Source organism: Trematomus bernacchii, unplaced genomic scaffold (genome assembly GCF_902827165.1).
Source record: "Trematomus bernacchii unplaced genomic scaffold, fTreBer1.1, whole genome shotgun sequence".
Classification (NCBI taxonomy): Eukaryota; Metazoa; Chordata; class Actinopteri; order Perciformes; family Nototheniidae; genus Trematomus; species Trematomus bernacchii.
The window spans coordinates 13,614,040-13,627,832 of record NW_022987803.1 but is presented as its reverse complement, the minus strand read 5'-3'; the positions used below and the strand labels follow the sequence as shown (position 1 = coordinate 13,627,832).

Here is a 13,793-nt window from a genome sequence, read left to right as displayed (position 1 = left end):
TCAAAGATTACAAATAATATGTGGCTGTTTTACACCTGTTCACCAACAGGGGGTCTTGTGAGCACATGAAGCCCATGATGAAGCTTCATGAGATGAACCTTTTAGCGAACCGATTTGCTGGAAAGCTTCAAAGCTTCATGAGGCTTCATCTCGTCATCACTAAATAATAGACAAACAGGTCCCACACAGAGACCCAAGACGCCGTGCTGCACCCGTGCAGCCAGAGGAGAAAGAGAGAGGCCACTGCAGCCTTCCTCAGGTCCTTTAAGGAAGGCCCTGATTGGGGATTGGGAGCACCTGGGAGAGAGGCTGCACCTGGAGACAATCAGGCTGCACCTGGAGAATCAGAGGGAGAGAGAGAAAGACACACACACACACTACGGCACGTAACACCGATACTAACATCTTAGAGTTAAACACATAACTACTGATATTTTGTGAGTAGTATAAGGAAGACTCCAATGAAATCCCAGCTTCTTTAACTTGCAGTTGTTAGGCCATCAACTAATAAAAAAACGTTTTTGTTATTCAAGTATATCTATATACAAGTCAACCAGGAGGAATACATTTGGGGTTTATTGAGCTAAATCAACGCAAAGTGATAACACCTTTATTGTCTTAAAAAAAAGAAAGCTTATTCAATTGTGGTTTTAATATTTACCTTTCAAAGAATCTGATCTATTTTAAGTTTTACAGTAGATACAGAGACCATCAACTGCTTTTATTTCCACTTTTACAATGTTGCTTGTCTCAAACAAAAACCTTTCCATTACCACACCATTGTTTTAGCCTCAAACAAACGTGTTAAAGATGGTGAACTATGCCTGTGCAGTCTTCTTCTGAAGAGGATAATGTAAAGCTAAACTTACCTTAACATGTTGTTTGTGTCTCTACCTCTGAGTTTAGCTGTACCAACCTGCAGGTGAACAGATTAGGCTACTGTAAAACATTGAGTTGAACGAGATATCGACAGCTCAGCAAACAATGTGAACACAAATCACCACAGACTCAAAACTATTATGTTATTATTAGCGGTGGCGGTTCTAGACCAATTTTACAGGGGGAGGGGTGGTAGTTATTCTTTTGAGAGGGGCACAATAAACGCGGGTTAAAAAAGACAAAGACAGTTTAAAGTAATTGTGTAAAATAAATATGAAATTGGTATTTGTTCTGTACAGGTATTTATTACAGTAACTTTAAGTTACAGTTCTTTGTTTCAGTAGTACTTTTTTATATTTACAGTACTTGTTTAAGTTACTAAGTTACAATTAAATGAAATGACATAAACAGTATTTGCTGCAACACTGAATATACTGTAAGGCACTGAATAGTTGAATCTCTACTGTACATCCGGGTCTCTGCATCCCAGGCTGAGGGTTTCTCTTCTTTCAGATTACAGCAACAATATCCTGTGGTTTTGGGATTTTTAGTCTCTCAACGTCTAGGCTTGAATGTTACTTGAATTAAAAAGGGAACAGCCGCTGGTCGGAGATGACAAGTGTTGTTATTTTTCCTGCATGCACTGGCCCCTGTTGCCCCCCAGCAAAACAGCATTTGTAAACTATGCTATTCGTAATCCCATAGCCTAAATTATAGGAGGACACCTTTTTGATACTACATTTCTTGGTTTCTTATTTTTTAAGGTCACACACTATGCTAAATGAAAACACATCTTACCGATATTTCTTTTATCTTGTATTTATTTGTATTACATTTGAATTTGAAGTTATCCAAAAGTAACATAAAGTAATCAGGTTACATTACTTTTATACTGTGATACTCAGATTTCTTTATATATTACTTTTACTATGACTTTTTTTTTTTTTACAGTTAACTAGTAATTGTAACGCATTACATTTTTAAAGTTATCCTTCCAACCCTAGCCACCACATAGCAAACAAAATGATCTCCTCTCTCTGTAGATATAGATGCCAGAACATTATAATACACTGAGGGCCGCATACAGAAAAACGTAGGAAGGGCTGGGCCCCTCAGGTGAGGTATATTGCCTAATAAGTTAAGTTATAAATGTAGGTCAATTATGCTTGATACATGAATATGCTTTAAGAAAACAAACAGCATTCACAGATTTCCATAGGGTTTCATTTAATGTTGTTATAAAAATGGTTGGCAACTCATTTCTTAAAGTTCAACATAAGTCAAGCACAAGTTGGGGCCATATTTCATTATACTTTTAGAATTTGCTGATGACCATTTCAAAATGGACAATGGGCCGCAGTTGGCCCATTGGCCCCATAGTTTGGACAACTCTGCCATAGAGAGTAATGCGTAATAAATGTCAACAATGGGTTTCAGAGGGCGGGACTTCAGATGTGTCAATCACGCTGCTCCAGCGACCAATCACAGTTTGAGGCTCCTTATAAGTAAACATCGTTTAACTTTAACTTTAACTTTCGGCTCAGCGCTGACGGAGGGTATTGTATGCGAACTACGAAGGTAGAGTGGAAATACTTTCTAGAATATTCTATTGTTTTAGTTGATTGATTGACGGATAACGTTATCTACATCTTTTAATAATTTACCAAATAATTGAAATCAAGCACATATCGTGTGCTTCGATCACATCAGAGATTACTTTCGTTTTCCTCTCACAATCTTCGTCTTTCGAATTGAGCTTGTCAGCACTTCAGGTAGGTTTGTATCCAAATATTTCACAAGAAAAATAAGATATGACTTCAGTATTTACATTGGAATCCATGTGTTGAATCTGCCTGTCTGTTTTGTTTCCCTGCAGGTGAAGTCATGTCAGATTCACTGGAGAAAATAAAGGAGGAACACCGGGATGTTGCTAAAGTTCTGCAAGGTAAGTGGCCATTTTATAGAGGGTGACTATTGAAAATAAACCATTAGCATAGTTATAGTACTATGTTTCAGTTTTAAAAGCATAGATAAAACAAACCGTGTTGTTTCAGACGCAGGTTTACGCAGCGACTCTGACATCCGGTCACTGACTGGAGCAGAACTGCATCAGCTGTTTCCTGAAAAAAAGGACATCAAACTGAGGAGGACCATCTTTGATATAATACACAAACAGGTGAGCTGAACATTTAAATTGTTACATTTTATTAAAGATGACAGATTAAAACGAATCACTAAATCATTCTTTATTTTGAATAATATATTTTCTTATGTTTTAGAAGTCTGTTGTTCAGCTTCTAAGAGAAATGAAAGACATCTCAGGTGATTTCAAACAATACTTTCACTTTCACATTGGCACACACTTGCCATTTTGTTTTGTGTACAATGATAGGAAATATAAGTAACTGTTAATATTGCAATCCAAATCCTTACAAGCACAACCCGATTCCTTCTCAGATGCTCTAACAGACAACGGGGTCTTGGTTGATAACCTCCCTATCCTGAAGGAGATGCAGACCCACATGAAGGATGTGCAGAGTTTCCTTGATGGTCGCATTTGTTCTCTGGCAAACATCCAGAGTCAGCCAAACCAGGAATCAGTCACGAATGTGACGAAGCCCCGCAATGATTACTGTCCTGAAGGAGCAGACGGTGAATCTCACACTCTTCCACTTGATATCTTCGTACATGTTTCTATGAATCTTTATCAATAAAGACCAAACCACTTTCCAAAGGAGAGTTACACCCTTTCAAAACCACTGTCACTGTCATGGAATCCATGTGTTGAATCTGCCTGTCTGTTTTGTTTCCCTGCAGGTGAAGTCATGTCAGATTTACTGGAGAAAATAAAGGAGGAACACCAGGATGTTGCTAAAGTTCTGCAAGGTAAGTGGCCATTTTATAGAGGGTGACTATTGACAATAAACCATTAGCATAGTTATAGTACTATTTTTCAGTTTTAAAGGTCCCATGACATGGCCATTTCTACTGATCATAATTTCATTGTTGAGGTCTACTAGAATAGATTTATATTGTGCAATTTTCCAAAATCACATTGGTTTCTCAAACAGCATCTCTGTTGAGCATGTGTATTCACTCTCTGTCCTAAACGCCTTGTTGGAGCTCCTGCCCCCCTCCCCATGAGCCCATTGTGCTCTGATTAGTCAGCTCGCCCATTCTGTTCTGATGAGTCCACCACCGTAACAGCGGAACATCAGTGATTATGTGTTACAATGGCGTTTGTTAGCAACCAGAAAATGACACCAGTAATGACAAACAGATGAGAATGCTGCGTGGGGTCTGGGTGCTGTGTTGGCGGGACGTTGCGAGGAGCGGACAGTGTGAGCTGGGTTCATTTCCTGCTTGCTGTGTGGGATCTGCGAGACATAGCGAATGGACACGGGAAGGGGGGGTTGCTGAGGGGGCTGCAGCACCCCCATCTGCGAGGCTCCACTAGCACCCGCACCCGCACCCCTGTGGGGGGGGGCTGTTTAACGGGCCCCCCCGCACCCCCAAAAGCAGCGTACCTACAGTGTAAGCACGCCACAGTTTCACCGCTGCGAGGCTCCACTAGCACACACCCCCCCAGCGCGTCACAGTTTCGCCGCTGAGAGAGTGTGTGTGTGTGACAAGCTCCACGGATGGGTCCATTTCGGTATGGGCACGTCACTGTACCCAGGAAGAAAAAGAGAAATCTCCAACGAGGCGTTCTGAGGCAGCATAGACAGGTCTTTTCAGAGTTATAGTTTTACTCGCTACAGGGTGTACTTTGAGGGTTTGTGACTCTGCAGACCGTTTACATGCATAAAAACCTTCATAACACACAAGGGGACGGGTAATAACTAGAAAAGCATGACATGGGACCTTTAAAAGCAGGGATACAATAAACCATGTTGTTTCAGAGGCAGATTTATGCAGCGACTCAGACATCTGGTCACTGACTCAAGAAGAACTGAATCAGCTGTTTCCTGGACCAAAGAACTTAAAACTGAGAAGGAGGATCTTTGAAATGATACAAAATCAGGTGAGCTTTCAAACTAAAATGTGAGATTTAATAGAGGCTACATAGAAACTAGGCCTTAATTAAGTAATTCAATATTTCTGTAATATAACATTTTTGTTTCAGAAGCCCGTTTTGTTTCAGAAGCCCGTTCAGAAGCCCGTTGCCGTTATTCACCCCACAGGGGCAACCGTTCCAGGGGTATGTACAGCCTTTTAACATCCCTTTCACTTTCACATTTGGCACATACTTGCTATTTTGGTACGGTGAAAAGCCCTGGAAATGCTTGTCACTGAACTTTGAGTTTAGAGTATGTCATCCCAGACTTTGGCCTACTGAGTAAAGGGTAAACATCTGTCCACCTTAGCAAACATATGTGCTCAGTTAATCAAGTCTATATGGTTTATTTTGTTGTCAGTAATTGAATTATGCTATTTCCTTGACATTGTCTTTGACACACGGAAATACCCTATCCATGGTTGGTCTAATGTATAAGTAGAACACTTTGAGCTTATAACCCAAAATGAATGTCCTTTTTGGAGTTGATGTTGAAATCAAACGCTATAAGATATGTAGTCAGTAAGTACATTTATGCTTTCCAAAAACAGGTTCCTCCGATGATAGGAAGGACACTTCTGATCAACAACCACCACCGAAAAGTAAATCTATTTATTTTTCTTCTTCAAGAATTTTCTCATGTCAATGTTTGTTCATGTTTACAACAGCAGAGTTTTTTCAAATTCTACATGACTGGTAGAAAGTTTGGAATCATGTGTTTTATTGAAAAATCCCCAAAATTATAATTCAGACACAAATGTATTATTTATATTGAAATAGCAAAAGAAAAACAATTAAATTAGTACATCTTCTACAAAGCTGATGGTCTCAGAGTTCGCCTGACAAGGGAGATAACTGTTTGTTACCACATTTCCCTCCAAAGACCCTTCGATTTTAAATTGTTTATCAGTTCAGAAGAGCGTATGTGACAGTCAAGTTATTTTTAGCCACAACCGGATGTTTGGGAAAATTGTTCCTCTTTGGGTCTACTGTGGTCAAATGAAATAGGGATAAACTGTGATTTGTTTGTCCATAGCATTTTCAGTTCATGTTCACTGATGATGTTATACTGAGTGCTAACCTGTAAGACTAAGCATCTATTTCTGTTGTGAGAAACAGTGTTCGTTCTTCATGGAAAACATGACTTTTTTTGCAAACATTTCATAATAAAAAGAAGATCTGTGTGTAAAGCATACTCTCTCCAACCTTAGAGTAAAGTAATATAAAGTAGTCCTCTCAGCCATTTCACTGTGTCCAATCAAGCTTTAATGGAAGGAGATCACAAACTTTTGAATGATATTGTGAATGAACCTGACTAATTGATGTTGCTGTTTTTTCTCATCAGAAGAGCCCTCCAAGGTTGTGAATAAATGGAAAGGTGAGTCATAGTTGGATAGTTAGAAACTCAGATGTTCAAATTTGTTTTAACGATTGTTTTGGAACTGCATAGCAAAACACATCATTTTATTCTAGTGTAGGTTCTCTCAAGTTATGTTTGTGTATTAATCTCTTTGATATTTACATCCATTTTCCTCCCAACAGCCAAATTGGTGTACCAGATGGTTGTTACCGGGACAACCTTTGATGCCCATGTTCAACTGATGGAGAAAGTGAAGAAGGACGTAAAGGATCAGTTTAATCTTGTTCAAAGCAACAGCGACGACTACGACGTCACTATTGTCTTCTGCCCCATCGTTTCTCACATGGGGCCAGATGTTGAGTCAGCCATGAGAGACGTTAAAGGTAAGGGAACATTTGTTTCAGCCTGTTCATACTGAATGGAAATGGCTTCTACATTTGTATTCACATAAAGGTTCTTTCTTACCTGTGTAAGCATAGTCAGGTTACCAAAAATATTGATCTTTTTATTAAGGAATATACAGTATATTGGTATTTATAATTAAACATATAAGCTACATGTTTTGATTATCATTTATCATTTCTTAGGATTGCTTTCCACACCAAACTTTACATTTAGAGCTTTAATCTACCATTTTCCTCCCTAATGATCTCATTTGTCCTCCTCTCTTTTTGTGTCCTCAGGTGATAAACCTGTCATTCTGGTTTTGATGCACCACGCATATGAGACCAAGTTCATTCCAAATGTGCAACAAGGAGCTAACGTTCAGCTGCAAGTCAACGTTTTCTTCCACGAGACGAAACATGGACTGCTCCACTGTAGAGAAAATGGAGCTGCTGTTTGCGAGATAACAAAATATTTAAAAGAGATCCCCATTCCAAATGCCCAGGTTGTGGCTGCTGGACATTCTGGAATATCGGACCAAATCAAGGCGTGGGCATTTGGGCCTTTTACCTCCAAAGATTAATTTACTTGACTTTAGATTTGGCAGTGTTGGTGCGAGCAACGATGATATGTTTTCCTCTCAAGTAAAACAACAAAGTGTAATGGATCACTAACAACACAAGTCAAGCAGTCAAAATGTGATTTATCAGACAGTTTTGATTTTACTCTTCTACCATAATCTGAAAACTTAATTGTATTCTCCTTTTTGAGAAGAGAGGTTGGCTACTAATTTGTAGTGCAATTATTTATATCTCTGTGTAATATTTCTCCAGTTGCTACTGTGGTTTCTCTATAACTGTATTATGACATGAATGTAAAGTAAGTGATTAAAGAGTGCAACAAAGCTTAGTCATTTGCCAAAAGATTACCTTTCGAATACATACATACGCCAGAAATGTAATTATTGCTGCAAATATTAGAATAAAATGAGCAGCACAGTATATTTGGTTTTAATGCATGAATGTTAATTCTTGGTGCATATTAATAGCAGCAATAGCAATTAATTCTAAAGATTTGTTTCCCAGAGTATATGTTATGTGTGATGACGATATACTTAATACTTTCTATAAACTGCCGTTACAGCAGGTGCAATCACTTTGTCTGAAGTCCTTTTTTAGATATAGTTTATATGACATAACATCCTGAAGCTGGAACATGTATCTTATTGACATAAATAGTTCAAGAATAGTGTTGACCCAAATGAATAATACACTGATAATTAAAAAAAACCTATAGGAATCTAACAAACGTTATGATACGGTTTTTGGATTAATTAACATTCTTTGTATCTTAAATGTAACCTCATTGTTGTGGCAGGGAAATTGAATCGCAATCAGTTTTAGAGGTAAGTTTTATTTAAACTATCGAAGCTTATTTAAGCTTTGATATATTTTATATGGATATTCACGTGGTTGGTGGTAAAATGCAGCCATCAAAACTGAGCATCCAATAATGTAAGTCACATGCAGAGGAGCAGTCATGAAATAAAAATGTCAAATAAATTCTTGGATTCTAAGGCTTTTGTTCATGAAATGAGAATTGTTTCATTTCTGTTGATGTAGCCTAATACATGCTCACAACTGAACATCCGATACTATCATCTTAGAGTTAAACACATACTGATATGTTGTGAGTAGTGTAAGGAAGACTCCAATGAAATCCCAGCTTCTTTAACTTGCAGTTGTTAGACCATCAACTAATAAAAAAACGTTTTTGTTATTCAAGTATATTTATATACAAGTCAACCAGGAGGAATACATTAGGGGTTTATTGAGCTAAATCAACGCAAAGTGATAACACCTTTATTGTCTTAAAAAAAAAAAGCTTATTCAATTGTGGTTTTAATATTTACCTTTCAAAGAATCTGATCTATTTTAAGTTTTAGATACAGAGACCATCAACTGCTTTTATTTCCACTTTTACAATGTTGCTTGTCTCAAACAAAAACCTTTCCATTACCACACCATTGTTTTAGCCTCAAACAAACGTGTTAAAGATGGTGAACTATGCCTGTGCAGTCTTCTTCTGAAGAGGATAATGTAAAGCTTTAATCTACCATTTTCCTCCCTAATTTGATTCTCATTTGTCTCCTCTCTTTTTGTGTTCCTCAGGCAATAAACCTGTCATTCTGGTTTTGATGCACCACGCATATGAGGCCAAGTTCATTCCAAATGTGCAACAAGGAGCTAACGTTCAGCTGCAAGTCAACGTTTTCTTCCACGAGACAAAACATGGACTTCTCCACTGTGGAGAAAATGGAGCTGTTGTTTGCGAGATAATAAAACATTTAAAAGAGATCCCCATTACAAATGCCCAGGTTGTGGCTGCTGCAGTGGCGGAGCTGCCGGGTGGCTGGGAGTCGGCATGCTGTCCACCCCGTTGGCCACACCAAACACCCTCAAATCAGGTGAGCTTTCAAACTAAAATGTGAGATTTAATAGAGGCTACATAGAAACTAGGCCTTAATTAAGTCATTCAATATTTCTGTAATATAACATTTTGTTTCAGAAGCCCGTTAAACAGCCCCCCCCCACAGGGGTGAATAACGGCATCCCTTCCAAGGGTATGTACAGCCTTTTAACATCCCTTTCACTTTCACATTTGGCACATACTTGCTATTTTGGTACGGTGAAAAGCCCTGGAAATGCTTGTCACTGAACTTTGAGTTTAGAGTATGTCATCCCAGACTTTGTCCTACTGGGTAAAGGGTAAACATCTGTCCACCTTAGCAGACATATGTGCTCAGTTAATCAAATCTATATGGTTTATTTTTTTGTCAGTAATTTAATTATGCTATTTCCTTGACATTGTCTTTGACACACGGAAATACCCTATCCATGGTTGGTCTAATGTATAAGTAGAACACTTTGAGCTTATAACCCAAAATGAATGTCCCTTTTGGAGTTGATTTTGAAATGTTTCTTCTTCAAGAATTTTCTCATGTCAATGTTTGTTCATGTTTACAACAGCAGAGTTTTTTCAAATTCTACATGACTGGTAGAAAGTTTGGAATCATTTGTTTTATTGAAAAATCCCCAAAATTATAATTCAGACACAAATGTATTATTTATATTGAAATAGCAAAAGAAAAACAATTCAATGAGTACATCTTCTACAAAGCTGATGGTCTCAGAGTTTGCCTGACAAGGGAGATAACTGTTTGTTACCACATTTCCCTCCAAAGACCCTTCGATTTTAAATTGTTTATCAGTTCAGAAGAGCGTATGTGACAGTCAAGTCATTTTTAGCCACAACCGGATGTTTGGGGAAATTGTTCCTCTTTGGGTCTACTGTGGTCAAATGAAATAGGGATACACTGTGATTTGTTTGTCCATAGCATTTTCAGTTCATGTTCACTGATGATGTTATACTGAGTGCTAACCTGTAAGACTAAGCATCTATTTCTGTTGTGAGAAACAGTGTTAGTTCTTCATGGAAAACATGACTTTTTTTGCAAACATTTCATAATAAAAAGAAGATCTGTGTGTAAAGCATACTCTCTCCAACCTTAGAGTAAAGTCATATAAAGTAGTCCTCTCAGCCATTTCACTGTGTCCAATCAAGCTTTAATGGAAGGAGATCACAAACTTTTGAATGATATTGTGAATGAACCTGACTAATTGATGTTGCTGGTTTTCTCATCAGAAGAGCCCTCCAAGGTTGTGAATAAATGGAAAGGTGAGTCATAGTTGGATAGTTAGAAACTCAGATGTTCAAATTTGTTTTAACAATTTTGTTGGAACTGCATAGCAAAACACATCATTTCATTCTAGTGTAGGTTCTCTCAAGTTATGTTTGTGTATTAATCTCTTTGATATTTACATCCATTTTCCTCCCAACAGCCAAATTGATGTACCAGATGGTTGTTACCGGGACAACCTTTGATGCCCATGTTCAACTGATGGAGAAAGTGAAGAAGGACGTAAAGGATCAGTTTGATCTTGTTCAAAGCTACAGCAACGACTACGACGTCACTATTGTCTTCTGCCCCATCGTTTCTCGCATGGGGCCAGATGTTGAGTCAGCCATGAGAGACGTTCAAGGTAAGGGAACATTTGTTTCAGCCTGTTCATACTGAATGGAAATGGCTTCTACATTTGTATTCACATAAAGGTTCTTTCTTACCTGTGTAAGCATAGTCAGGTTACCAAAATATTGATGTTTTTATTAAGGAATATACCTATATTGGTATTTATAATTAAACATGTAAGCTACATGTTTTGATTATCATTTATCATTTCTTAGGATTGCTTTCCACACCAAACCTTACATTTAGAGCTTTAATCTACCATTTTCCTCCCTAATGATCTCATTTGTCCTCCTCTCTTTTTGTGTCCTCAGGCAATAAACCTGTCATTCTGGTTTTGATGCACCACGCATATGAGGCCAAGTTCATTCCAAATGTGCAACAAGGAGCTAACGTTCAGCTGCAAGTCAACGTTTTCTTCCACGAGACAAAACATGGACTTCTCCACTGTGGAGAAAATGGAGCTGTTGTTTGCGAGATAATAAAACATTTAAAAGAGATCCCCATTACAAATGCCCAGGTTGTGGCTGCTGCAGTGGCGGAGCTGCCGGGTGGCTGGGAGTCGGCATGCTGTCCACCCCGTTGGCCACACCAAACACCCTCAAATCAGGTGAGCTTTCAAACTAAAATGTGAGATTTAATAGAGGCTACATAGAAACTAGGCCTTAATTAAGTCATTCAATATTTCTGTAATATAACATTTTTGTTTCAGAAGCCCGTTAAACAGCCCCCCCCCACAGGGGTGAATAACGGCATCCCTTCCAAGGGTATGTACAGCCTTTTAACATCCCTTTCACTTTCACATTTGGCACATACTTGCTATTTTGGTACGGTGAAAAGCCCTGGAAATGCTTGTCACTGAACTTTGAGTTTAGAGTATGTCATCCCAGACTTTGGCCTACTGGGTAAAGGGTAAACATCTGTCCACCTTAGCAGACATATGTGCTCAGTTAATCAAATCTATATGGTTTATTTTTTTGTCAGTAATTTAATTATGCTATTTCCTTGACATTGTCTTTGACACACGGAAATACCCTATCCATGGTTGGTCTAATGTATAAGTAGAACACTTTGAGCTTATAACCCAAAATGAATGTCCCTTTTGGAGTTGATTTTGAAATGTTTCTTCTTCAAGAATTTTCTCATGTCAATGTTTGTTCATGTTTACAACAGCAGAGTTTTTTCAAATTCTACATGACTGGTAGAAAGTTTGGAATCATTTGTTTTATTGAAAAATCCCCAAAATTATAATTCAGACACAAATGTATTATTTATATTGAAATAGCAAAAGAAAAACAATTCAATGAGTACATCTTCTACAAAGCTGATGGTCTCAGAGTTTGCCTGACAAGGGAGATAACTGTTTGTTACCACATTTCCCTCCAAAGACCCTTCGATTTTAAATTGTTTATCAGTTCAGAAGAGCGTATGTGACAGTCAAGTCATTTTTAGCCACAACCGGATGTTTGGGGAAATTGTTCCTCTTTGGGTCTACTGTGGTCAAATGAAATAGGGATACACTGTGATTTGTTTGTCCATAGCATTTTCAGTTCATGTTCACTGATGATGTTATACTGAGTGCTAACCTGTAAGACTAAGCATCTATTTCTGTTGTGAGAAACAGTGTTAGTTCTTCATGGAAAACATGACTTTTTTTGCAAACATTTCATAATAAAAAGAAGATCTGTGTGTAAAGCATACTCTCTCCAACCTTAGAGTAAAGTCATATAAAGTAGTCCTCTCAGCCATTTCACTGTGTCCAATCAAGCTTTAATGGAAGGAGATCACAAACTTTTGAATGATATTGTGAATGAACCTGACTAATTGATGTTGCTGGTTTTCTCATCAGAAGAGCCCTCCAAGGTTGTGAATAAATGGAAAGGTGAGTCATAGTTGGATAGTTAGAAACTCAGATGTTCAAATTTGTTTTAACAATTTTGTTGGAACTGCATAGCAAAACACATCATTTCATTCTAGTGTAGGTTCTCTCAAGTTATGTTTGTGTATTAATCTCTTTGATATTTACATCCATTTTCCTCCCAACAGCCAAATTGATGTACCAGATGGTTGTTACCGGGACAACCTTTGATGCCCATGTTCAACTGATGGAGAAAGTGAAGAAGGACGTAAAGGATCAGTTTGATCTTGTTCAAAGCTACAGCAACGACTACGACGTCACTATTGTCTTCTGCCCCATCGTTTCTCGCATGGGGCCAGATGTTGAGTCAGCCATGAGAGACGTTCAAGGTAAGGGAACATTTGTTTCAGCCTGTTCATACTGAATGGAAATGGCTTCTACATTTGTATTCACATAAAGGTTCTTTCTTACCTGTGTAAGCATAGTCAGGTTACCAAAATATTGATGTTTTTATTAAGGAATATACCTATATTGGTATTTATAATTAAACATGTAAGCTACATGTTTTGATTATCATTTATCATTTCTTAGGATTGCTTTCCACACCAAACCTTACATTTAGAGCTTTAATCTACCATTTTCCTCCCTAATGATCTCATTTGTCCTTCCTCTCTTTTTGTGTCCTCAGGCAATAAACCTGTCATTCTGGTTTTGATGCACCACGCATATGAGGCCAAGTTCATTCCAAATGTGCAACAAGGAGCTAACGTTCAGCTGCAAGTCAACGTTTTCTTCCACGAGACAAAACATGGACTTCTCCACTGTGGAGAAAATGGAGCTGTTGTTTGCGAGATAATAAAACATTTAAAAGAGATCCCCATTACAAATGCCCAGGTTGTGGCTGCTGCAGTGGCGGAGCTGCCGGGTGGCTGGGAGTCGGCATGCTGTCCACCCCGTTGGCCACACCAAACACCCTCAAATCAGGTGAGCTTTCAAACTAAAATGTGAGATTTAATAGAGGCTACATAGAAACTAGGCCTTAATTAAGTCATTCAATATTTCTGTAATATAACATTTTTGTTTCAGAAGCCCGTTAAACAGCCCCCCCCCACAGGGGTGAATAACGGCATCCCTTCCAAGGGTATGTACAGCCTTTTAACATCCCTTT

The 13,793-nt window shown here is 38.2% G+C and overlaps 1 protein-coding gene across 23 annotated transcripts in view; it reads left to right on the top strand.

Moving 5' to 3' along the window:
* LOC117498622 overlaps window positions 1-13,793 on the top strand; it is a 39,198-nt gene that overhangs the window by 23,264 nt on the left and 2,141 nt on the right. For 5 of the 23 annotated variants that reach the window (XM_034150829.1, XM_034150830.1, XM_034150828.1 and 2 more), the window contains 7 exons: window positions 10,660-10,783; window positions 11,073-11,377; window positions 11,480-11,534; window positions 12,617-12,649; window positions 12,814-13,014; window positions 13,305-13,609; window positions 13,712-13,766. In XM_034150829.1, coding sequence (XP_034006720.1) covers window positions 10,660-10,783; window positions 11,073-11,377; window positions 11,480-11,534; window positions 12,617-12,649; window positions 12,814-13,014; window positions 13,305-13,609; window positions 13,712-13,766 — 1,078 coding nt within the window. Of the gene's footprint in view, window positions 1-5,487; window positions 5,539-6,281; window positions 6,315-6,478; window positions 6,680-6,970; window positions 7,186-9,057; window positions 9,148-9,248; window positions 9,304-10,385; window positions 10,419-10,582; window positions 10,784-11,072; window positions 11,378-11,479; window positions 11,535-12,616; window positions 12,650-12,813; window positions 13,015-13,304; window positions 13,610-13,711; window positions 13,767-13,793 lie in introns of all 23 variants that reach the window. The other 18 variants (XM_034150818.1, XM_034150819.1, XM_034150817.1 and 15 more) reach the window with 16 other exon arrangements.